Source organism: Bos indicus x Bos taurus, chromosome 11, assembly GCF_003369695.1.
Source record: "Bos indicus x Bos taurus breed Angus x Brahman F1 hybrid chromosome 11, Bos_hybrid_MaternalHap_v2.0, whole genome shotgun sequence".
Taxonomy (NCBI): Eukaryota; Metazoa; Chordata; class Mammalia; order Artiodactyla; family Bovidae; genus Bos; species Bos indicus x Bos taurus.
The window spans coordinates 18787697-18814665 of record NC_040086.1 but is presented as its reverse complement, the minus strand read 5'-3'; the positions used below and the strand labels follow the sequence as shown (position 1 = coordinate 18814665).

At 40.6% G+C, this 26969-nt stretch overlaps 1 protein-coding gene across 3 annotated transcripts in view; it reads right to left on the bottom strand.

Moving 5' to 3' along the window:
* Positions 1 to 26969, bottom strand: part of CRIM1 (cysteine rich transmembrane BMP regulator 1) — a 209335-nt gene that overhangs the window by 144842 nt on the left and 37524 nt on the right. For all 3 annotated transcript variants that reach the window (XM_027554995.1, XM_027554996.1, XM_027554994.1), the window contains exon 2: positions 22997 to 23170. In XM_027554995.1, coding sequence (XP_027410796.1) covers positions 22997 to 23170 — 174 coding nt within the window. The remainder of the gene's footprint in view (positions 1 to 22996; positions 23171 to 26969) is intronic.

Below are 26969 nucleotides of genomic sequence, written 5' to 3'. Positions count from 1 at the left end.
TTCTCTAGTGTTAGTTGCTCAGTCATGGCTGACTCTTTGAAACCCCATGGACTGAAGCCCATCAGGCTCCTCTGTCCATGGAATTCTCCAGGCAAGAATACTGGAGTGGGTTGCCATTCCCTTCTCTAGTGTTAGTTGCTCAGTCATGGCTGACTCTTTGAAACCCCATGGACTGAAGCCCATCAGGCTCCTCTGTCCATGGAATTCTCCAGGCAAGAATACTGGAGTGGGTTGCCATTCCCTTCTCTAGGGGTTCCATCTCTGGGTTAAGAAGATCCCCTGGAGAAGGAAATGGCAACCCACTCCAGTATTCTTGCCTGGAGAATTCCATGGACAGAGGAGCCTGGTGGGCTACAGTCCATGGGGTTGCAAAGAGTTAGACATGACTGAAGTGACTTAGCATGCATGTTCTGGCATTGTAGGCAGATTCTTTTTACCTTCTGAGCCACCAGGGAAGCCCTTTATTATACTTTTATTTATGGTTTTTTTTTTCTTTTTCCCCATAAGACTGGAAGCTTGAGGGGACTGGGACCTTATCTGTCTTGTGACACAGCGAGGGTTCCACACATATTTGTAAAATGAATGCATGAATGAATGAATTAGGGAAAACTAAGGAGGCATCTGCTAAGGGCAGATGACTATCCCCTTAAACTTGAGTTTACAGGATAAATATGTTCAATACATAAACTTCAGATAAAACAAGTTTTTATGAGTCAGATGGCTTTGAAAACTACTTTTAAGACTACTTTTAAGTCTGTTAACATCTCTGCATAATAGTATTGCTTCCTAACTTCTCCATCTCATAGAACTACACAAACAATAAATGCTGGAGAGGGTGTGGAGAAAAGGGAACCAACCCTCTTACACTGTTGGTGGGAATGCAAACTAGTACAGCCACTATGGAGAACAGTGTGGAGATTCCTTAAAAAACTGGAAATAGAACTGCCTTATGATCCAGCAATCCCACTGCTGGGCATACACACTGAGGAAACCAGAAGGGAAAAGGACACGTGTACCCCAATGTTCATTGCAGCACTGTTTATAATAGCCAGGACATGGAAGCAACCTAGATGTCCATCAGCAGATGAATGGATAAGAAAGCTATGGTACATATACACGATGGAGTATTACTCAGCCATTAAAAAGAATACATTTGAATCAGTTCTAATGAGGTGGATGAAACTGGAGCCTATTATACAGAGTGAAGTAAGCCAGAAAGAAAAACACCAGTACAGTATACTAACACATATATATGGAATTTAGAAAGATGGTAACAATAACCCTGTATACGAGACAGCAAAAGAGACACTGATGTATAGAACAGTCTTATGGACTCTGTGGGAGAGGGAGAGGGTGGGAAGATTTGGGAGAATGGCATTGAAACACGCATAATATCATGTATGAAACGAGTTGCCAGTCCAGGTTCAATGCACGATACTGGATGCTTGGGGCTGGTGCACTGGGACTACCCAGAGGGATGGTATGGAGAGGGAGGAGGGTTCAGGATGGGGAACACATGTATACCTGTGGTGGATTCATTTTGATATTTGACAAAAACCAATAGAATATTGTAAAGTTTAAAAAAAAAAAAAGAACTACACAAACAGCCCACAAGAACTGGTGATGTCAAAGCTTGAAGGTCTGCAGCAGTGAGTGGCTACAGTGACCACAGGAAAGAAAGACACAGGCTACCAACTCTGAAAAAAGAGCACCTTAGAGAATGTTGCTCCATATTATTTAAGATCTCAAGAAAAGCTCACACACACAGAAGCTTATTGGATGTAAAGTTGAGAAAACATGAAGATGCTCCTGCTTTACTGTTTTGATGGAGTATTAAATTAATGGCTAATCAGATGTCACAGAATCATTTCCTAAAGCTTTAAGGGACCTTTCCTCAGTGATAAATGACAAACATGACTGAAATACTAACAGAGCTGAAATAAAGTATCCATGTCAAAACACACAGACTTTATATGCACTTCTATTAAACTAGGTTCTCATCTCAAGCTACAGAAGAAACTTTGGAAAGAACAGCTTCAAGCAGCTAAAAATGCAGATGAAGATCCTCAAACCAGATACAGATGAAATACCCTGAACACATGGCAATGACTCCAGAAGCTCAAAAAATACACAGGCCACTGACTGTTCATAGTTAAGTCTTGAGTAGGTATCTGATTTTATACAACATTTACATTTGTGTGGGCTTCTGTTTGTCTGCTTTCTGGTTCTAGGCTCCCTCTGAAACAACAAGCCATTCAGCGAGGCCCCGCCGTGGAGCGCCGAGCAGAAACACATCGCTCCTGGCCTCGCCACTGTCCTTTCCCGCTTGTGTGAGAAGCCTGTGTTGACTGCACCGTGAAAAAACTGGAAGGAAAGAAAAGCCCTACTGTTGTAACTGTGCCAAGAAAGTATAAAGAAACAAAACCCAGATGCTAGAATTTGAGGCATTTCCTCCGCTATGTGACTATGTCCTTTAACTGAAGGTCAAAGGAACATGAAAGGACTTTGATATTTTAAAGCCCCGAGTGGGTATTTTTGTGGCCCTCTCAGTTTCTGCATGCCAGCCACACACATTTAACTGACATTTAACAAGCAGAATTTATTCAGCAGCATTCAAGGGAAATCCTGGTATTGCTCTCAAACACGATTTATTTAGATTTCTAATGCTTTATATTAATACAGATTGGTTCATTTCCCTGACAGCCTGAGTTTTTCCAAAATGCCTCTAAGTGAATAAAGTCATTTTTAAAGCCCAATCCACATTTGCTACCTCCTAATCCTTTAATATGTCTATGGGCTTTAATTTCATAACCTCTTCTTCTGGGGACATTTATTTTTGATGCTACAGATAATAGTAAATAATGCAAGATATAATCATTTTATTTCTCAGGAGGTACCTGACATCAGATTTTATAAAGACTTCAAATGTGTTTTCTGGTCATAGAAAACAGTATCTCAGCCCATGGGAAATATAACAAAATCAACCATGTTTTATCATGTTTGGGAAAACATATATCAAATGGGCCACCTCATTTGGTGATATGACTCATATCAGTCAAAGTCTTCAAAGCATATCTGAAAGAATGGAATTCTTTTAGAAGTTGGCAAAAAAAAAAAAAAACAACCCACAAAACTTGATGGAAAGGTTAATATGATTGAGGAATAGATGGATAACTCAAAAAACCACAAAGCATCAAGTCAGTATGTGATTTAATTAAAATCTCTCTGAACTGAGCAGTGATACAACTATAAGATGTGGCAAGGGTGGTCTAAGGGTTTCGCATTAACCAACAGAGCGCTAAAACACACCAAAGAGCTCCCACTGCAGGGCTCTGAATGGCCATATACGGATGCTCTGAAAAAACACTATTTCACTTGGGCTGATCCACGAATGAGCTAACCTCAGAAATGTGGAGACTTTTATTTTCTGTTGATCCTTACCTTCTTCCCTAGCAGTCCGCTTCCCATATATAGAAAATTGGAACCGTTTGTCAGTTAACAACCACTCCCCTTTTGTTTACCAGAATTCTGAGTTATTCATTGGAATGTTTTAAATAATTCTGTTGGGAGTCATCAGAGTTACTAATGGACATACCATCTAATCATGACCTGTAGCCTCTTGTCTACCCAGAGGGAGACAAGCTTTCTGACTTGTTGCTCTAGAAATGTCAACAAAAGGAAGACAGTTTTCAACGTTATCTCTCATATTTCCTCTGCCGTTCAAAGGGTCAGGTTTGCTGGCGTGTGGGAAGCAGATAGCCAGCACAGTGTAATAGCAAAGTGGGGTGTGGTTGTTATGGTGACAAGGGAAATGAAAGTGGAAGGAGTTTGAATAATATTTATTTGAAGAGTCTTGCCTTTTCCTTTATAAGCTATTCACAAAGTGCATAATATTACACCAGTTCTTAAGAAGAATTGTTAGAATGCAGAGCCAGGGTTTAGATTCTATGACTAATTTCTACCATCAAAGATGAACAAAGTTTTCAGAAAACTCTTAATGAGAGAATGTACCACCATTATCAGCCTTGTCATATTTATTAACATAAGTAAATATGGACATATGTATATCAGGAAAGATAATTTATTATTATTCTAATTTATTATTGCATTTATTTCCATGGATTAATTATGATGCCACCATGCCTGTAACTGCTTACCTACATCTAGTTATAGATTTGTACATGCACATGGATGTTATATATATAGATTACACTTTCTGACACAGAAAATACACAATGCACATGTGATGTGTATTTTTTTCATAGGCAAACCATATTTCCTATGCACACGAACACACACTATTATAATCCATATGGGATATACTCTCCGGATTAAAGATGTTTGCTTAGTTATTGATGTATCTAAAGGACCCTCAAGGAAAACACTATAATAAGCCCTGAATTTAGGGAGACACAAAGCCATGCCAGGAGGCACGCAAGAACGCAAAGATAACATTTTTGGGAGTTCCATGTTGCACTGAGGTGTGACATGACAGCCTAACTGGTCTGAAAAACTCCTAATGAAAACAGAAACAAGTCGGCTCTCGATCAGAAAACACTCAGAAGGTTCCACTGCGATTAGCAACCCAAATGCCAAAGGGCATCAGGAACATATAAATGGGATCATACTTTCCTTTTACTGCCACAGAGATAAAATTTCACTTTAAAAAACTAATTGCCCCAATGTGGTTCAGACACAACAGAGATGGTTAGATTCGTTCCCTGCCTTAGAAAGGAAGGCAGCCAGGTCCTCTAATGCCACAGCAGGACCCCACGGGACAGGTCACCCTGGCTCTGTATGGTTTCTTAGGGAAGTCACTGTAAACCCACCTTTGCCATGAACTCAAACTGCACCAAAACACTGAAACAAGAATCCTTTCATGGCCACTCTTGCAAAAACACACCCGTGATATTTAACAAAGCTCTACAAAGCAGTTGGACTTTATTTGTGCCCAAACAGCAGAAACAGTAAACAGCAATTTTTTCTATAGAACAGATAAATAAATCAGAATGTATTCTAGACAACTTTGAAAAGTGTCCTTCTATTAAGGGGACAACAACTGGTCTTACTTATCTTTCTAATTTTCAGGACTTTGACTCTTAACAACAGACCATGGGAACAGATTTTAAAAAGGAAAAAGAAAAAATCCCTTATTTCATTTTTCAAACTGCATAAATGGGCAGACAGGGGGCGGGGAGGGACTAAGAAGCACTTGATAAAATATGATCTCATTTAACTGACATGCAATTTTTATCTATGTCTATAAAACTTGGATTTTATCTACAGACAAATATATGGATATATTCAGAAAAGGGGTATCAATTTTTAACATTATTAAACTCCTGTATTGTTCTTTTGTTATTACAACAGGAAAAGAAAGGCTACTGATAAGGAGAAGGCACTTTACTTGCTTTTCGGGAAATTTAAAAAAAAAATCCCAGTGACAGAGAATAGAATAATGAAGTGTAGGAAAACCAGGAAGTTGTCAGCCAGAAAGGAAAAACACATTCACAATTTAAAGGAACATTCCAGTCTCTGAAAAAACCACACAAATATTAACTCATCACGTGTTAATTCCTTCCCTCTTCCAACTTTACAGGCACTGCTTATACTGCTACTTCCTCCTGATGCAAAGAACACTTAGCAACAGAGACCGCAAACCGAAAGCAGGAAGTCACCCTATAAAAGGGTGTTTCCCCGGCTTTCGATGTTTCAACAACCAATGTGAATTCACTATCCTTATTTCAGAGACCAGGTACCATCAGAACAAAGGTCTCATAAGTTTCAAAATAAATTATTCAAATGCTCAGAACAGTATCTTAGTGATCAATATGAACGAGGGAATGAGTTAGGTTTTATTTTTATTAGAGCATTTCTACAAAAAGAAAAAATCAAATACTGACTGCTAGTGCTCTTAAATACCTTTCTTGAGAAAGCTATGCATTTCACAAAAAATGCAGCACCAGCTCTGGAAGTAAACACAGTATGTTTATGCATCACAAAATAGCATGTAAACTGACTGCCTACCACGTACAACTGTGCAGACTGGGAATGGCCACTCTGCTCTGTGTGCCCGTCTTATCTCTCCCACTAGAGGTGATGCCTTTTCCATGTCCCCTCGAATGCCCTGGGGCAGCTGGGCTGGACCCAGGCCCACACTCCCCAGGTGTGCAGGACACAGTCAGAAAGGGCCAGGATTAACATCAGGGGTCCTTGAATCCCTTCGATAGGAATACCACAATTAGAAAGGAAATGTGAATGAATGCTTGATGAAGCAACACTCTAGAGTGTAATCCATCAATAAGAGGTAAGTATTTAAAAAATTAAAACTCCTTTTATTCAAAAAAGTTTTTTTATTGTTGTTGTTTTTTGCCTGGAGGATCTCTGAATCAAGGTACTAGGTAAATATTGCCAAGGCTAGAAAATGGGAAAAGCACACTATCTACCCGAAAATCCTTATCTATATTGATAAAATTCTAAGAACATCTGAAATAATCACTTTTTGATGGAACGCAAATTCCTGCTAAAGTGATTATGCTCTCAAAACTGTTTCTTGAACTTCCCTTTGAACAGATTCTTTTTTTCCATGAGCAGAACTAATGCAAACCACCGAGCCTGCCCGAGTTGTACAAAACCCCAGATTACGGTTTGGGAAAACTGATTACACTAATTAATGAGGTTTTAATGGCATGAGTTTGGGAATGACAACTCCTGATGGTCCACACCCTCTGCAAAGCTGATGGAGACAGCTGGCCTGGGGCAGGAGAACACAGAAGGGGCAGCTCTAACTCCCTGCAGAGGGAGAGGCCCTGCTCTGGGGAGTAGCCCCCCACCCGGCTCCCTTTGTAGAAGCTCGAAGGCCTCCTGGTCTAGGATTCCAGACCCTTCGCTCATGTCAGGAAGAGCCTCTGTGGAGGCCAGCAGTTAGATGGACACAGCTGGGCAAAGCAGCAACTCAGCAGCTCAGAGTGATAGAGCACACGCCAAACCCTGGGAATAACAGAGGTCACCTACAGCCAACTCGGAAACCACAAATCCGCAAGGGACTGCTCAGCACTACCCAGAAGCTAAAACATTAACCTGCTGAAGGCCGGCCTTAGACCAGTGTTTCCTAAGCATCATTGGTAGGTGGAAATACAAAGTTTTCAGCATGGCCCCCCAAAAAACATCATTTCTCTGGCTGAAGGTGTCAGGTTGCTTTTTTGGTCTTTTAACAAGGAATGTGTTTTTTGTTTGTTTGTTTTAGCAGTATTACTAAGCATATGGTATTTAATCTTGAAACAAGCATACAGTTGTAATAAAAACTGTTCACCTATAATTCCTGGGACTCCTGTCAACCTGGGAGAAGGTATAGGACAGACAGATGGTTGTGCTAAACACAACTTGGGACAGAAGAGACGGACTGAAAGTACAAAGAGCTAAGACAAAGGAAGGGGGAGGATGTGAATCAACGGAACAGAGCACGACTGGCTATGTACAACTGCACACAGCATCCTTCTGAGCGTCAGATCGAAAAAAAGTTTACACCGTTTATAGTAACCCCAATGCGGTTGAATGAAATGTCCCTCTAAACACACACACACTCCTCTCTTAGCACAAGGATGGAACATTTTTATCATGACTTTTTTTTTTTTTTTCCCCTGCTGGGCACAAGAAATCACAACAACCAGAAGGTCACTGTATAACTTCCAACAGTTAAAATGCAGGTATAAATATTCAGCCAACTGCTCCTCTCCACCTGGGTTTATGCCAAGTTCCCCAAGTTTCCTGTTTTGATTTCCCAGATATTCAAAACTGGCTTCCACCTCTTGGTAGCTGTTTTGGTTTTTCTTCTCCCTCCCCCGCCCCCGTGCCAGTTATCAAGACATCAGAACAACAGCTTGTACCTAAAACATAAACTTATAAAATACTGACTTAGGTGTCAACCTAAATAAAAATACTTATGAAAATAAATAACTGTCTACACTTTCTTTCCCCAGGACACTGCTGGAATTTAAAGTGAAACACATGTATTTAGATTTCAGAATCATTTTACATAAATGAACCCAAAAAAGAAAGACATATCACATTATCAACTTGTGATTGCCTTCTTTACAGAGGGCAACAGCAGTACAGATTTAGTTGCCTAAAAGCCTTACTGCCTTAATTAAACAAGTATCCTTAATGGTACTTGGGCAGCCTCAGCAAAAATCAAAATCAGGGAGACCTTGATGGTAAGGAGGTACCTTATCCACCTGGAAGGTAAGTTAAATATGTTTATCTGGTCAAGGGGAGGGTTTGTGCTTCCAAACTTGGTAAGCAATGTTAACTGAATTCCTCAAAAATATATTTTTAAAACAATTTAGATGAGCAATATATTCACAAACATAACACTGATTTCAGATAAACCTAGTCTAAGAAAAACAGAATCTGTGATGAGTAATTTTAATGAACTAAAAAATGACCAGCTTAAAAATTGTGAATTGGTACATTTGAAGGTCTGGAAGAGAGACGGCAGAGTCTTCAAACATAGAAAGCTTGGCTTCAGAATAAGAACCAGAGTGGAAGAGGCTCTCTCTTTTGGTTTTTCTTTTTTTTTTTTTTTGATAGTTCAGTACATATATTTTATTATAAAGGATTATGTAACAGCAATTTTGAAAGGCCAAGTGCTTCCCCAAGTTCCCTGAACTTCATCAACCTCATAAAATGTACAACAGTCACTCCCATTTAAATTCTCCCTCCAAGAGAATTATCATACTGCTAAGTTGTAAGGATCTTATAAGTTTAATGCTGCTCTATCATAATCTTACAGTGCATGGCAGTTATATTTTGAGAGAACACGTAATTTGACTCTTGTATGTATGAGTCTGTGAGTTAACAGTTACACTGGATTATTTCTACTATGGTCAATACTATATTATGAAGGATTTTGCAATGATATTTAATACCATGCAGATCAATACAACTGTATGAAAATCCATAGACATAAGGGCCTAAACATATTTCTAAAGTTTAGCAAAGATTGAACAGGTAAAATTACATAGAGGATCATCTCTACTAAAAACAAAACAATCTCCCCAGCATCCACATTTGGGGATTTGCTTGTTCCTCACTATGAGATTCTACACAGGCACCATGAAATGTCTCAGTGGGGTTTTAATCTCTATTAATACTAATTGGAAAAAAGTTTTAAAGTCATATAATATGTTGATATATGGCAAAACCAATACAATATTGTAAAGTTAAAAAAAAGTCATATAATGAAACTATTACCATGTATTAATACTTGAAGTAAAGTAATTCATATACAGACTCTGTTTTTAAAAACAAAAAGTATTAGAAAGTAAGTCCAGTGATTACTTAAAGACAAGATATTCTCTCACAGCAGCACTGCAAATCCAGGGACACAGATTCATATGAGCCCTCTATGACTCTGCTGCTCAAAAGTGTGGTAAAAACCAGCAGTAACAGCTCCTCCTGAGGGCTGACTGGAAACACAGATTCCTCTGCCCTGGTCCAGTCCTGGTAAATGAGAGTATCTGTGTGACGGTCAAGCTCTCTCAAATTTAAGAAACCTACCTGGGACTTCCCTGGTGGTACAGTGGATAAGAACTGCCTGTCAACGCGGGAGACAAGGGTTTGATCCCCGGTCCGGGAAGATTCCACAAGCCACGGAGCAACGAAGCCTGTCTGCAATTACTGAGCCTCATGCTAGAGCCTAAAGCCTGTGCTCTGCAACAAGAAATGCCACCACAGTGAGAAGCCCACACACCACAACAAAGAGTAGCCCCCGCTCTCCACAGTTAGAGGAAGCCCATGCACAGCAACGGAGACCCAGCACAACCACCAAAATAAACTACTTTTTAAAAAAGAAACCTATGCGATTTCCTCTGCATGATACCCAGGGCTTGCCATGGACCTCAAGGACCGTGTGGAAACTCAGGCTGGTGCAGAGTTGGGTGCATATGTTATCTCTTTTTATATTATGGGATGGGCTCAGTCTTCTTGCTGAAGATGAGTGTCTCCATCCAGCACTGTTCCAGTGGGAAGAGGGTCAGGAGGGAACTCCACTGCACCTTCTCAAAAATGGAATGGATATTAATTAACATGCTGAGCTCTGCTGGATCACATTTTCTTGGGATGCTTTTCTGGTGAGCATCTTACTACCCCCACAAAAAAACCCAAGAACTTCTGAGTAAAAAAAAGTTCTGTGAATAAAAGCAAATGGCATCATAATTCTTTCTAAATACTAATGAAATGTGTGTCTACTGACAAACATTACAGATGGCTTCAAGAGCTAGAATATCTGATTAGGTCACACAGCACAGGTTGTACTGTAAGCTACAGACCAAGAAAAAGATACCAACCAAGAATAACATTTAGCACTTACACTTTACTTGTGTAAAAAAAGTAAGTGCAATGTAGAAAACTAAAAATGGAGTAAGATGCTCACGTAACATCAACATTTCCTTAGGCAGGATTGAAACAGTGAATTTAGGGCACAGAATAATTAATAAAACTTAAGGCTCTGAAACACCTGCTATTTGGATTTTTAAAAACTGAAAGAAAAGTCTATTAATCAGAAGCCATTTGTCTGTATCAAAATTAGTTTAGCTTCAGAGAATATAGACTTACAGTGTGAAAAATCAAACTTCCCTTTGCTTTAAGCAGCAGAAAAAATACAGATATGAAAGCCCACATATTCTTTCTAACCTTTAATTTTTGCCTAAGCATATAAGAACTGATGCTGACGCTCCAATGCTTTGGCCACCTGAGGCAAAGAGCCAACTCACTGGAAAGACCTTGATGCTAGGAAAGACTGAAGGCAAAAGGAGAAGTGGGTGACAGAGGATGAGATGGTTGGATAGCATCATCAACTTAATGGACATGAGTCTGAGCAAACTCCAGGAGATAGAGAAGGACAGGGAAGCCTGGCATGCTGCAGTCCATGGGGTCACACAGAGTTGGACATGACTTAGTGGCTGAACAACAACAAAGCATATATATCATGCAATGTAAGTTTTGGAGATAGACAAATACTTAAAAATATCATTTAAGACGCCTATAAAACATCTTTTAAAAAAAGTCAAAATCCCATAGTGGATCTAAAGTGTGTGTCAATTTATGCATCCTGCATCTTTCAGGCCCTTTAGACAATGGTCCCTCAGTCAAAGGCAAGACAAAGTCAAACTAGTAGCATCTGATGTGCAGTGACCCACAGCACGTGCTAAATATTAATATTTACCTTTTGAATAAACAAAGGAATGAATGTGGGCTTCCCTGGTCCCTCAGACAGTAAAGAATCTGCCTGCAATGCAAGAGACACAGGTTTGATGCCTGGGTCGGGAAGATCCCCTGGAGAAATGAAATAGCAACCCACTCCAGTATTTTTGCCTGGAGAATTGTGTGGACAGAGGAGCCGGGTGGGCTACAGTCCAGGAGGTTGCAAAGAGACACGACTGAGCAACTAACATACACAAGAATGAATGAAGAATTAAAGTTACTCTAAAGTGAAAGCAGTAGCCTCAGAGGGCGCCTGTAAAGAACGCTGAGGATGGATTGCTCTGGGCTCAAAGAATCTACAACGACACTGCCATCTCTTCATCTTCCTATCCCATTATTTAATCTTAGAGCTCCTACTCTGAATGGCTCTAACCTCAGCTGCATCGGACCAACTCTCTCAGACTTAGACACTTCAAAGGCTTCTTCAAATAAGGTATACAAACAAATGAATTAACCAATCGATTAATTAAAATGATATAGTTTTATACATTCCACTACCACGGGTGCCAAAGTCTGTGTTCTAGGTTAACTTTCAGTCAGTTGCCATCAGTGGTCCTGAGGCTTTCTTCCACCAAACAGAGCACTCAAATGCTTCCTGCACCACCATCAATACACAGGTCATTTCATCTCACTTTTGGGGGGTTAACACTGATAGTCTTTTTCTTCCATTATGCATATTACCATCATATTAATCTTCCTAAAAATGCTCATACTCCTCCCATTACCTATAAACTCCAAGGTCACTGACAGCACCATATTCTTTCCCTGGGAGGATGACTCACAAATCCTTATCTCCAGCCCAGATCTCTGAGTTCCAGACTCGTAACTCCCATTTTCCCCTTGATTCTCCATAGATGCTTCCCAGGTGGCTCAGTGGTAAAGAACTCGCCTGCCAATTCAGAAGATACAAGTTTGATCCCTGGGTCAGGAAGATCCCCTGGAGAAGGAAATGGAAACCCACCCCAGTATTCTTGCCTGGGAAATCCCATGGACAGAGAAGCAGAAGAGTCAGACACAACCAAGCGACTAAACCACAAAAAACCTCCAAAGAGAGCTCAAACATCACAATGCACACTCAGTATCTACCTCATCTTACCTCCCATAAAGCTGCTCTCCTTGTATTCCACATCCTAGTACACGACACCACTAAACAGCCTGACCACTGTGCCCACCCCAAGGATCTAAACACCACCCCTCACTTTCAATTCCGGGAGTCTTTCTCTTCCTCATTCTCCAAAGTCAGCTGCTAAAGCCCATTGACTTGCCACTTTATCCTTCCCATCTGGCCCCCTCTGTCCATTCTCTTTGCTACTCCCAGGCTCTTCTTAAATTCTCCTTTCCCTTCTGCTGAGCTGCTTGACATGTCTCTCTGAGTTGGACTCCATCCCCAATTCCTCCACAATGCCTTCCTGGCTTTACCCCTCCCTACAGCAGTTCTTATTGTCCACCTTGCATAACACAACGATATAAAGTATCTCAAGACAATTTTTGACTATCTTTTCTTTAAAACATCTTACAGAGAAAAAAATAACATAGCCTAAAATTAAAAAACTTTAAACATTACCTCTAAGGGCTTTCAGCTAAAACAAAGGAGGACATTCTTAAGTTCCAAGAGTCTTCCTCCTTTGGCAAAATATTCACTGTGTAGCTCCAAACAGGAATGAGTTTCACAGAACCCATACTATTCCAGTAAGCCACGTGACACATGATACAGCAGTGCCAAACATGTGACTTTAGGAACACATCTTATGGACCCCACGCAGATATCCCTCTGGCTAGACTCTGCCTGGTGATAAAGCAGTGTGAACTGGGTTGATTTTATTTTTCTCCAGAAGCTCCCCACAAGGCTAGACCTCCATGTAGAAAGGGCAGATTTTTCCTCAAGGATGTGTGTCTATCTTTGTAGTCCTTAACATGCTTACCATGAAGATATACATGTATGAGTGCTACTTAATGACTTAATTACATAAAAAATTATCTAAACGACAAACAGCTCTACTTGGGTGTCAAGTTCAATTTATCTGAAACAAAGCTCCCGAGTTCCCCCTTAAATCTGCTCTTGCACCTAGTAAAAAGTACTACAATTTGCTTAAACTCCAAATCTAAGAGTTTTCCTGGACTCCTCTTTCTCTCAGCCCTACACGTAATCCATCAACAAGCCTAGGACCAAATCACCTCCCATCCACGCCTCTTCTCCATCTCCAGCTCTCTCGGGTCTAAGTCCCCGTTATCTCCTATCTGAACTTATCTTACCTGTGGACACTTTCCCATTCTTGCATCTTCCCAGTCTCCCCCATAAGTCTTAATTCGCCACCATCATGTTTGAGAACATGTATCAAATCACATGACACTCTTGTTCACAATCCTTTGGCCACTTTCCTACATACTCATCACAAAATCCTTAGCATCATCTACAAGGCAGGGCATGATCTGGCCCTCACTCCCTTCTCACTCTCGCGCATGATCTTCCAGCCACCCTGACCTTTCTTGCTTTCTCCTGACATTCTTTCAGCACACCAAGCTTGCGCTCACTGAGGGCTTTCACACTTGCAGTGTCCTATGCATGGATTTCTCTCCCCTCAGATTATCACCAGTTCGACTCCTTCTTACAGTTGGATTTCAGGTCAAATGTTCTTCCTTCAAGGAAAACTTCCCTGACACTGACATCCATATCTAAAACAACTTCCTTAATCAGCCCAGTAATTCTCTACCACATCATCCTGGCGATTACTCTTCGTAGCTCTTATCACACTTGTGATACTTTCCTCTCACTTCTGAGTTTGCTGTCACCCCTCCCTTTCTGAATGTGAGCTCCACAGGAGCTGTATCCTCAGCAACTGAACTATGACTAGTATACTTGGCACTCAGTGAATATCCGCTGGATGGAACAATATAGACGAATGTTTTCTAGCGTGGTTGACATCCTTCTCTGAATTGGACATGATTTCATATTCCTGATTACTTCTCAAATTTATTTCAACCCCTCTGAATTACAGTATATTTTTTTTTGGAAAATAAAAGCTACTTACCCCAATCTGGAGTCATATGCAAGCTTAAAAGTCCAACTTATTCACCGTATCATGGAAGTCTTTCATATCAACTTTAGCTTCCATTACTAAGCCCAGAGAGGTCTCTCCAGAAAACCTTTGGGGCAGCTGCAGAGGCTGGTACTGCTCTTGTTAATGTGGTCCCCTCTTCTGATGGTCTTTGTTAATGTGGCCCCTCTTCTGATGGTCTTTGTTAATGTGGTCCCCTCTTCTGATGGTCTTTGTTAATGTGGTCCCCTCTTCTGATGGTTTTTCAGTTTAACTTTTGGGGAGCTCAGTACAGCATACACCAAGACAATAAAAATAGGTAGCATGGCATAAAACTACAAGCTTTGTTAAGATCAAGGTGGGAAGACTTGCAGGTCATTCCCTGTCCCTCCTTCCTCAGAGAAATACAGATGATTCTGACAAATCATTTTGTACATAAGGCAAGACTGGCTGTTATCCAGTATGGTATTTCCTCTAAATTTGTGACAAACTTTATGATGTTGTATTTATTAAAATCCAGGACCAATGACCTCCCTTTTAAACAAATAAAATACCCAGGAACCTTTCTTTAAAAATACCCTGAATCGTCATTATTCTTCATAAATCTTTACTGACTAAACTGACTTTCATGCATTTTTTTAAAATGTTGCATGCTTAAAATTCAATTCATGTTCAGAATTCACTCACAAAACACAGAAATGAAGACCCATGCTTTTTAGCATGATGCTCTGGCAAGAACACTAGACCTTCTTCCTTATGCTAAATACATACATACCTTCACACTACAGAATGCCCCAGAGAACGGTGCTTAAAGGAAGGCTTTCATTAACTAATCACCTTCTCATAAGAAACTGCAAAAGCCAAGTCTAAATTTATCACGTCATGCATCATCTTGAGACTTAATCTCACTTGGCTCTGCAAAAATCACCCATGCTCTGCACCACCCTCCCTCCTGAATACCTACTGGGCCTTCTAGAACTCAGACTGTCATCGCCAACGTCCCTTTTGCTGTCATTCTCCCCTCGAGATGCGCCTTTACCTCTGTGCTCTAGTGAACACCTGCGTCCTCCCTGACTGTACTCTGCCCCCTGAAATCCTCCAAAGTGGGGATGGCTTCACCTTCCACATGCCATAAGTCCTGAGGGTGGGGAAGGGGTCTTCTTGGTTTTTGTCACTACTTTCAGACCATTCTTCCTTTTCCCCTTAAAAAAAAAAAAAAAACACCTTGTTTGCATGAAGCACATGCAATCAGATGCTGTCCCAGCTCCATGCAAGTGTTGCATTATCCTCTTACAGAACTTCTGCCTCTTGGCCATTCCCTGTTCACTGCTGCTTCCTCCTTGCCAGGAGTGATGACCTGGCTGGTCACTGTCTAAGTACTCTCCTGCATAACTCAATGTCAGGGCCCTTCGCTTTCTATAGGACCCACTATGAAAAACCCCTACCCTAGTTAAATCTACCTTTCCACCTCTGCTGCATGCGCCAGAGCCAGAGAAAAGCACACAACTGTGCTGGCTGTTCTCCCTTCAGATTTATAGCCACTAACCTCAAGCATGCTGTCAGCACTAGCAGATGACCCTAATACACTTCCCTACTTAGTTCACTCCTCTTCTCTCTGAGTTGTCTATTTTCCATTTCTTCTCCCTCCTCAATTTTTCACACCCTTCTTCCACCTCAACGTTAGCTGACAACCTTGTTTTATAACCTCTGAGAAACAGGAACAATTTTGCTCCTCTCCCTCCTCAATGCCTCTGCTTCTATAATCATCACCATTCACATTATTAGTTTCTCCCTTTTTACTAGATCATTCTTGTCATCAAACATGCTGTGACACTTGCCATATTTTTAAAGCCCTTTTTGACCTTAGATCCCTCTGAAACAACCACTTCACTTGTCGGTTCCAAGTTTTGAGATGTTTTCCCATTGCTGTTACTTGTACCATCATTCTTCTACTATTTCAGGTTAGGAAACCAGAGTCACCTTTGTATATTTTCATCCCTCCCTTACCTATAAGCAGATACTTCATGTTCTTCCATCAAAATGACGTGCATCTGTCTGCTCTTCCTTGCTTTTCCCTTGCCATCCCCTAGACCCGTCTCTAGTGGCATTACATCTAAATAATGTAAAGAGCTCTCCTACAAGCCTCAACTGCAGAATCTTTCCCTGCTAATACATTACACAACCCCTGCAACTCCAAACTGCCTAACATGGATTTCTTCACACTCTGCTTCTCTTGGCTCATAAACCTACAGTGACTTTTGATAACTCCTATCACTGGGCCTGAGTTCCCTGCACCATGTGAAGGACATTTCATCATCTGGTCCTGTCCTGACTCCTCATCTTTAGTTCCTATCTACCTACAGACATAAAAACTTGCTCTCCTACATTCATTTCCCAAGTATCTTACACATAAGTCATGCAAATCTCACTTGGACATTTCATTGTTCTTTCCACATCATTCTGCCTGGAATCCATCACCATCCAAATTCTAAACTGTTCAGACTCTAACTCCTCCACAATACTTTATCATATAATTCCAGGTAACATTTTTTTGGCCCTAAGTTCTTATAGCATTCCAAGTCCTCACGCTATTAATGATTTAATTATATGCAGTGATATACCATCACTAACTTTTTCATTTGCAATATACTTGAATATAGAGTTTTTTCTTCAACACTGTCTCTCAAGAAAGGAAACCCCACAGAACTGACTTCTTACAAGACCTCAAATATTACAGGGTGCTTTATTTTAAAAAAACAAAGCACGGATATAAACAGACATTTCTCCAAAGAAGACACGTGGAGGGCCAAAAAGCACATGAAAAGATGCACAACATCACTAATTATTAGAAAACCGCAAATCACAACTACAATGAGGTATCACCCTACACCAGTTAGAATGACCATCGGCAAAAATGTATACACAATAAATGCTGGAGAGTGTGGAGGAAAGGGAACCCTCCTACATTAGTGCTGGGAATGTAAATTTGTACAGCTACTATGCAGAACAGTATTGCATGTGTGTATGCTCAGTCATGTTGGACTCCCTGTGACCCCATGGACTGTAGACCCCCAAGTTTCTCTGTCTATGGGATTTCCCAGGCACAAATACTGGAATGGGTTGCCATTTCCTTCTCCAGGAGATCTTCCCGACCCAGGGATCAAATCTGCTTTCCCTGTGTCTCCTGCACTGGCAGGTGGATTCTTGTTTTTTATTTTCTTATTGAAGGATAATTGCTTTACAGAATTTTGCTGTTTTCTATCAAATTTCAATATGTATCAGCCATAGGTATACATATATCCCCCTCCTTTTTGAACCTCCCTCCCAACTCCCTCCCCATCCCACTTCTCTAGGTTGATACAGAGCCCCTGTTTGAGTTTCCTAAGCCATACAGCAAATTCCTGTTGGCTATCTATTTTACACATGGTAATGTAAGTTTCTATGTTCTTCTATCCATACATCTCACCCTTTCCTCCCCTCTCTCCATGTCCATAAGCCTATTCTCTATGTCTGTTTCTCCACTGCTGCCCTGTAAATAAATTCATTTTTTAATACTCTGTATATGTGAATTAGAATACGATATTTATCTTTCTCTTTCTGACTCACTTCACTCTGTATAATAGATTCTAGGTTCATCCACCTCATCAGAACTGACTCAAATGGGTTCCTTTTTATGGCTGAGTGATATTCCATTGTGTATATGTACCACAACTTCTTTATCCATTCAGTTGTTGATGGACATCTAGGTTGCTTCCATGTTCTAGCTGTTGTAAGTAGTGATGCAATGAACAATTGGATACATGTGTCTTTTTCAACCTTGGTTTCCTCAGGGTATATGCCTAGGAGTGGGATTGCTGGGTCATATGGTGGTTTTATTCCTAGTTTTTTGAGGAATCTCCATACCATCTTCCATAGCGACTGTGTCAATTTGCATCCCCACCAACAGTGCAAGAGTGTTCCCTTTCTTCCACATCCTCTCCAGCATTTATTGTTTGTAGACTTTTTGATGATGGCCACTCTGACCAGTGTGAGGTGATATCTCACGGTGGTTTTGACTTGCATTTCTCTAATAATGAGCGATGTTGATCATCTCTTCATGTGTTTGTTAGCCATCTGTAGGTCTTCTATGGAGAAATGTCTGTTTAGGTCCTTTTACCACTTTTTGATTAGGTTGTTTGTTTTTCTGGCATTGAGTTATATAAGCTGCTTGTATATTTTGGAAATTAATCCTTTGTCAGTTGTTTCATTTGCTATTATTTTCTCCCATTCTGAGGGTTGTCTTTTCACCTTGCTTGAAAGAAAGAGGAGAGTGAAAAAGTTGGCTTAAAGCTCAACATTCAGAAAACTAAGATCATGACATCTGGTCCCATCACTTCATGGCAAATAGATGGGAAAACAGTGGAAACAGTGTCAGACTTTATTTCTGGGGGCTCCAAAATCACTGCAGATGGTGATTGCAGCCATGAAATTAAAAGACGCTTACTCCTTGGAAGGAAAGTTATGACCAACCTAGATAGCATATTCAAAAGCAGAGACATTACTTTGCCAACAAAGGTCTGTCTAGTCAAGGCTATGGTTTTTCCTGTGGTCATGTATGGATGTGAGAGTTGGACTGTGAAGAAGGCTGAGCGCCGAAGAATTGATGCTCTTGAACTGTGGTGTTGGAGAAGACTCTTGAGACCCCCTTGGACTGCAAGGAGATCCAACCAGTCCATCCTAAAGGAGACCAGTCCTGGGTGTTCATTGGAAGGACTGATGCTGAAGCTGAAACTCCGATACTTTGGCCACCTCATGCGAAGAGCTGACTCATTGGAAAAGACCCTGATGCTGGGAGGGATTGGGGGCAGGAGGAGAAGGGGATGACAGAGGATGAGATGGCTGGATGGCATCACTGACTTGATGCACCTGAGTTTGAGTGAACTCCGGGAGTTGGTGATGGACAGGGAGGCTTGGCGTGCCGAGATTCATGGGGTCGCAATGAGTCGGACACAACTGAGCGACTGAACTGATAGTTTCCTTTGCTGTGCAAAAGCTTTTCAGTTTAATCAGGTCCCACTTGTTTACTTTTGATTTTATTTCCATTACTCTAGGAGGTGGGTCATAGAGGAACTTGCTTTAATTTATGTCATCGAATGTTCTGCCTATGTTTTCCTCAAAGACTGGCAGGTGGATTCTTTACTACTGAGGCACCTGGGAAGCCATGGAGAACAGTATGGAGGTTCTTTAAAAAACTGAGAACAGAACTACCATATAACTGAGCACTTCCACTTCTGGCCATATACCTGAAGAAAGCCATAATTCAATAATTTGAAAAGATATATGCATCCCAATGTTCACTGCAGTACTACTTCCCAATAGCCAGGACATGGCAGCAACCTAAATGTCTATCAACAGAGGAATGGACAAAGAATATGTGGTACACATACACAACAAAATATTACTCAGCAATAAAAAGAAAATAATTTCATTTTTGAGATTGTCAAACTGAGTGAAGACTCAACACAGAAAGACAAATATCATATAATACCACTTATATATGGAATCTAAAAAAGGGTAAAAATGAGCTTACTTACAAAACAGAAGTAGAGTATCTGGATACAGAAAACAAATTTATGATGATCAGGGGATGGGAACTGGGACTGACATATATGCTTACCATACATAAAATAGATAAGTAATAAGAATGTGCTGTATAGCATAGGGAACTCTGCTCAATGCTCTATAATGGACTATCAGGGAAAAGGATTTCAAAAGAAAGATATGTATACATATACATATATATATGTACATGTATAACTGATTCACTTTGTTGAACACCTGAAGCTAACACAACATTATCAACTACACTCCAATAAAAATTAAAACAAAACAAAAACAAAAAACAAAAAAGCCCCACGAAATCCCCTGGAGTAGGAAATGGCAACCCACTCCAGTACTCCTGCCTGGAAAATTCCAGGGACAGAGGAACTTGGAGGGCTACAGTCCACGGGGTCGCAAAGAGTTGAACACGACTGAGCAACTGAGTATGCACACACAATTTGTGGAAGATACATTAACCTTAAATGACCTCTGCCAATCCTACTTTTGGATTTTTTATACAGAGGCCAGACAGAATCTGTTAAAAAAAGGGGGGGGGGGGGCACGAGCATAAAGAAATTTAATCAGCCACAGTAATTATTCCTGAGGGAATAATCTCAAAATTGGAAGTGGTAGATCTCGTAAACAGCCTTTTCAGAAACACTTTAAAAATCAACGCAGTGAATCGCCACATTGTAAAGATCATAAACACACACCTCACTAATTAAACATGCAACTGTCCTAGTTCTATGTGCAAAGACACCCTGTTTGGAACAAAACTTGTGATAACCTGGATTCCAAATCAGCTGTATCTCCAACAACTTAAATGGCAATGAGGAAGGTGTGCTCAGAAACAGGTGTTAAATGACACAGAAAACAGCTCCAACAGACAATGACAGTGACGGAAATGCAGTTGAGATGTGACTAAAACAGTTCAGTAAAATATAAGAAGAGCAAAAAGTAATCCTCTAAACTGCTATATGATGTGACTTAAAATATGCATGAATAATTAAATGAATTAAATAGATATTTGACCGTTTCATCTATGTCCCTGAAGATTTATACACTAGTTGGCAAAAATACTGAAAAGCAGGCAATAGAGGTGAGGACAGGGGTGAGCAAAGAGCCTCGAGACAAGACGAACGAGCTTGGTTAACTGTTGTCAATGGCATGATATGGTTCAAAAAAGACTTTACGGGCCTGTCAGTCATCCACTGTGTAGAGCTCAAGTTTTCAATTTTCAAACTGAAGGACTAAACTAAATGTTATCTAAGATTCCTGAGGTTCTAAAACTTTATTTCTTTTGTTTTCTACTCTATTATTTTAATGATCCAGCAGCACTGGAAAATACAAACAGAAATGCTATTTTTGAGGCTACTATACATTTCTTAATGGGCTTCCCTGGTAGCTCAGCTGCTAAAGAGTCCACCTGCAATGCAGGGACCCCGGTTCAATTCCTGGTTTAGGAAGATCCACTGGAGAAGGGATAGGCTACTCACTCCAGTATTCCTGGGCTTCCCTGGTGACTCAGACGGTAAAGAATTCCCCTGCAATGCAGGAGACCTGGGTTCGATCCCTAGGTTGGGAAGATCTCTCAGAGAAGAGAATGGCTACCCACTCCAGTATTCTGGCCTAGAGAATTTCATGGAGAGAGGAGCCGGGCAGGCTGCAGTCCATGGGGTCGCAAAGAGTCGGACACGAATGAGTGACTTTCACATTCATATACACTTCTTACTCTTTACAACCATTTAATATGTCTTCGAAACAATACAATTCAAAAACTTCAGTCCTGCTCTACTGCTTTTATGAGCTTGATTTTGAACTTGAAAAATCCTCAGTATTCCAAACTGTACTACCAGCTTCTCCATCATCATAGAGATATAAAGTATATTTTGCAGTAACGTGGGTAAACCAAGAGACTGTCATACTGATTGAAGTCAGAGAAAGACAAATATCATATATTACTTACATGTGAAATTTAAAAAAATGGTTACAAATGAACTTATTGACAAAACAGAAATAGAGTCACAGATGCAGAAAACTCATGGTTACCAAGAGGGGAAAAGGGGGTGATAAACTGGGAGAGTGGGATTGACATATATACACTACTGTATATAAAACAGATAAGAAGAACCCACTGTATAGCACGGGCCACTCTATTCAATACTCGAATGAACTACGTGGGAAGCGAATCTAAAAGAGCGGCTGTATGCATATGTATAACTGATTCACTTTGCTGTACAGCAGAAACTAACACAACGCTGCAAATCAACTAAACGCCAACAAAAAGAATTACAGAAAACAAACAAACAAACACGAGAATGTCTCATTCAGCCCTCTTTCCCCGCCGAGTGGAACCTGGGGCTCTGAGAGAGTTCACTGCTGCCCAGGGGCACGGCTGAGTCCGAAGCCCAGGCCTCATCCTCTGTGAATTCCAGCAACGAGTCATGGCACCCAGCTCTGGCTATGTCACTCCTGATTACTGCAGTCATGAATCATACCTTCAAGTCCTCCATCCCTCATCTAGGTTTTATGCATGAATGTACAAAAGTTATAGGCCACGTTAGTATAATTTTCTTGTTATTTTAATGTGATTTCTGACTTCATTCCAGAAGGAAAGCACCCAATGACCTGTCCACACCCACGTGGTTTTGCCCCATGATAAAGCCCACTTCAGCCTCTAACAGTCACTGCACAAGGCTCCCACCTCCTCTAAACTGCAAGTTCTTGCAAGACTGCATTTCTAATCGGCACTCTCCTCCTGGAGCACCACCCTACGGTAAATCAAGCAGAATGGACATGGTGACAACAGATGCTGATCTCAAACGCCTCGTGTAATATCATCCATTAAGCAGAGGTGACCTAGACAGGCAGGCGCAAACTACTTTGCCTGTACTGCCCCAGCATCACCATCCCATGGCTTTTCAGAAACACACACATATGCGCAGACACACATGCATGTATACACCATCACATCCGCACCTGGTCAACTTTCGGAATTTTGTTTGAGATCAAAGCTACTACCCATCTCTGTAAGCTCGTCTTTGCCTTTTCCAGCTCAAATACCATCACTGCTCAGAGTTACGTGATGCTAAGGCTTGCGACCGAAAATGAATACTCACCTTCAATCCTCTTTAAAGCTGAAAGGCACATATCCTTCCTTGGAAATTCGAAGGGATTGTTACAGGTTCGAATGGTGTCACACTCACATTTCCCATTGATTAGATTGCAGCCAGAGACAAGGTTTTCATTGCATGGTTCAAAACCAAGCAGTTGGTCATCATCCCAGTTCTCATCTGGAAAACAATTAACAACCACATAATGTTTGCTTGTTAGCTTCATTCAAAGGCCTGTCTGCAAGCAAAAATGTGTGAAGTTGTCAAGATTAACATCCAATGTTGAACCTCAATTCAGGAAAGGCAGTCTGGCTCCAATTTTACAAATGAATGAAACCCAACCTCCTAATAAACGAGAAGACTGAAATATAGCCAGTCGCATCAACATTAGTTAGCTATATCTACAAACATTTCTAATCAAAAACTACTACTCCTCTAATGTGTTATTACAGTAACAATTGAGATTCCTTTAAAGTTTTTCATTTTAAACAAAGATTCCAAGATTTTCCCATGTTCAATAAAACTATAGGAGCTGCATCTGTCAATCTACAAAATTATTCCAAAAAACTCCAGTTTTTTTTTATTTTTTATTTTTTTACCGCATCTGATAGAGACTAGTTTCAGGTTTAAAATACTTCTGAAACTTCATACATCAAGGCAGTGCTATTAAATATAAACAGACACCACCCTCCAATGAATGCACTTCAGTTCAGATGCTAAGGCCCATCACTGCCGACAACCAAGGTCAGGAAAAACAACAAACAAAACTAAGGGCTACAGCCTAGTGAGAGGCTGAAGCCATCCAATTCTGAAGCTGAGACCAAATCAATGTCCGGGTCAAGGAATGGAGTTGACTGTAAGAAATAAAGTGAAAGTATTAGTCACTCAGTCGTGTCCAACTCTTTGTGACCCCGTGGACTGTCCATGGGATTCCCCAGACAAGAATACTGGAGTGGGTAGCCATTTCCTTCTCCAGGGGATCTTCCCAACCCAGGGACTGAAGCCAGGTCTCTCGCACTGCAGGCAGAACCTTTACCAACTAAGCCACCAGTGTGAAAGTCACTCAGTTGTGTCTGAGTCTTTGCGACCCCATGGACTACACAATCCATGGAATTCTCCAGGCCAGAACACTGGAGTGGGTAGCCTTTCCCTTCTTTAGAGGATCTTCAATCCAGGGATCAAACCCAGGTCTCCCACATTGCAGGCGGATTCTTTAGCAGCTAAGCCACCAGGGAAGACCCTAAAATAGATTTTAAAACCAACTTTCAGGGACCCAGTTCAGAAAAATGAGACAAACATGACAGAACCACAGGCAGACTCAGTCCTTAACTGAATTCCTCGTAATTGAAACACCTCTTTAGGAAACCAGACTATTTCTCGGAGTCTCCGGTATGTTATATGAGTGTCCCCCTCTCTTAACATTATCTTTAATGGATACTTTATCACACCTTAACTGGGTACTGACTATTAAATAGTAAACATGTTTCTGATAACCATATCTTGAGAGAATATTTTTAAAGTGCTTGAATTTAAGGTACTTAAACCTGTTGCTCAAAGTAAGGCAGGTACAAAGCCATCTTAAGAATATGTTATTGCAGAAGACAGTGCAAACAAATGGGTATGATTTTTATAAGGCTAACTTTTCCTTCTGGTGACACTGTTGACTTACTAAGTCAGGAAAAGACTGTTTTCCCTCACTGAAATAAATAATTTTCTTGTCAAGGTGTCTTTAGAAGGATATCATTTACAAAACAAAGGGCTTCAGGGTGATTCTTTGAAAAGGGAGAACAGAAAATCTGTGTTTTGATTTCAGAAGATCAGGCTCTCTGATTTGATCAAACCTTCAACTCTCAATAGAATGATTTTAGAAGTTTAAACAAAAACAAAAGTTATCCGTTTGAAGATCTGCTTTCCTATTTAGTCTGGCTTTGGCCTTTAGAAATAACAGGTACATAACATGTACACAAAGGGACATTCCTATCTTCAAGATGGAAAACCAGAAAAATACACTGAAACAATTCCACAAGGTAAATGAATAGGTGATAATTTTGTCTTCAGTTATAATACATGATGAAATGGCTCAAGTAGATAATTTCTTATCTCTATATTTAATTGCTGACATGTTATTAGTACCACGAGCCTAATCCAATTCTGTGAAATTTACCATGAAGAAACTGTTTGACTGAACATTCAAATTCGGAATTCAAAGTTAGTTCAACCCTAGGAATGTAAAAGCTAATAAGAAACTCAAGTAACATTCAAACCACTGGAAAACTGTATTTCTCCTCTTTCCTATCTCATTCCAAGAAGAAATTTTTATCACTGTCATTTTAAATATGTATAGTTACTGTATCATCAATGTGTTGATGGGATTCTGATGCGGATTTTTCCCTCACAATAAACATCCCTTCCCTCCATTGTAACTGGAGTTCCCTGACACATCACTCTTCATCCTGCAGCATCCTCTCATCTGTCTCCTTGCATTACCCCGTTAACTCACTCTGTCAGCAGAATCACCTTCCTCAAAAGACGAACTTGCTCATTGGCTGTCTCTCACCAACAAGACAAAGTCCAAATTTCTTATTGTAGATACGATTATGATACAGCCTGTACCTACTTGTACAGACTCACCGTGCACCAATCTCTCACACAACCTAATGCTCCAGTAAGTACAGATTCTCACCACAAACCCTCAAGGAACGCTCCCATGCCTTTGCTCACAGAGTCTCATCTGCCTAAAACACCTCCTTCTCCCCTTCCTCTTGATAACTCCTATTCATTCCAAGACCCAGGTCAAGGGGTGGGATGAGCTGGGAAACTGCATTGACCTATATACACTACAATGCGTAAAACAGATAACTAGTGAAAATCTACTGTGCAGCACAGGTACCTCTACTCAATGCTCTGTGGTGACCCAAATGGGAAGGAAATCCAAAAAAGTGGGGATATGCATAGCTGATTCACTTTGCTGTACAGCAGAAATTAACACATTATAAAGCAACTGTACTCCAATAAAAATTTTTTAAAAATTAAAAAAACAAACAAACAAAAAAAACACCCAAGGCAAATGTCACTTCTTTGAGAAGACTTCTCCAGCTCTGAGCTGCTCTATCCTCCATGTTCCTATAAATACCTGTGCACACCTCTTATCCTTTCTAGTAATGGCTTCATATAAGTCAAACTTCCCCATTAGACATACAGTCCTCATGCACAAGAGCCAGGTCTTATCCAACTCTGAACATCCTTAACCCCTGACGTAGTAAAACATTCAATAACCGTATTTCTCATGTCACTGATACGGTTAATACTGTTGTCTATGCTTTAAAAAAAAAACACACAGAAAATGTCTTGTAAAAAAATGTATAGACATATACCAAGGAAAACTGTTTCATTATAATGAACTTGTTTACACAATAAAAATCTTATTCAAAAAGCTTATTAGTAAAGTGTTAATGAGGCAGGCATTTTGAAAAAATTTTCAGACATCCTTTGGTACCTTTAGGCATCATCTGTCATTATCTCTTTTCCAGATCAGCTCTAGACTTCAGCCTTATTACCTGGCTGGCATCAAGGGCACTTCCAAGGAGTCCATCTCAGGGCCAATTTGTTTTCACTGCCAGATGTTTTTCTCTGCCTCCCCACAGGAAGACCATTTTCCCTGAGAGTGGAGTCAGAATTAAAAGGCAACTTCCCTTAATACCCACCCCAGCTCCTTACTCTTCTCAGCAGAAGCCTCTTGGCAGAAATGACAGGCTGCACCTAATGGAGCACAGGTAAGCCTGGCCACCCCCGCAGGAAATGTCACGGCCACTGTGTCCAGTCAGGAGGCATCTGACTCTAAAGCCAAAAGTGTCATATGCTTTTGTTTTCTTTCTTGAGAGGAAACCCTTTCAATTCTATGCCCCCATCTTAATCAATACGTTGTTTTTCTTCTTGGCAAATAGTTTCCTTAGCAACCGCTGCTTCATAGGATCAAGTA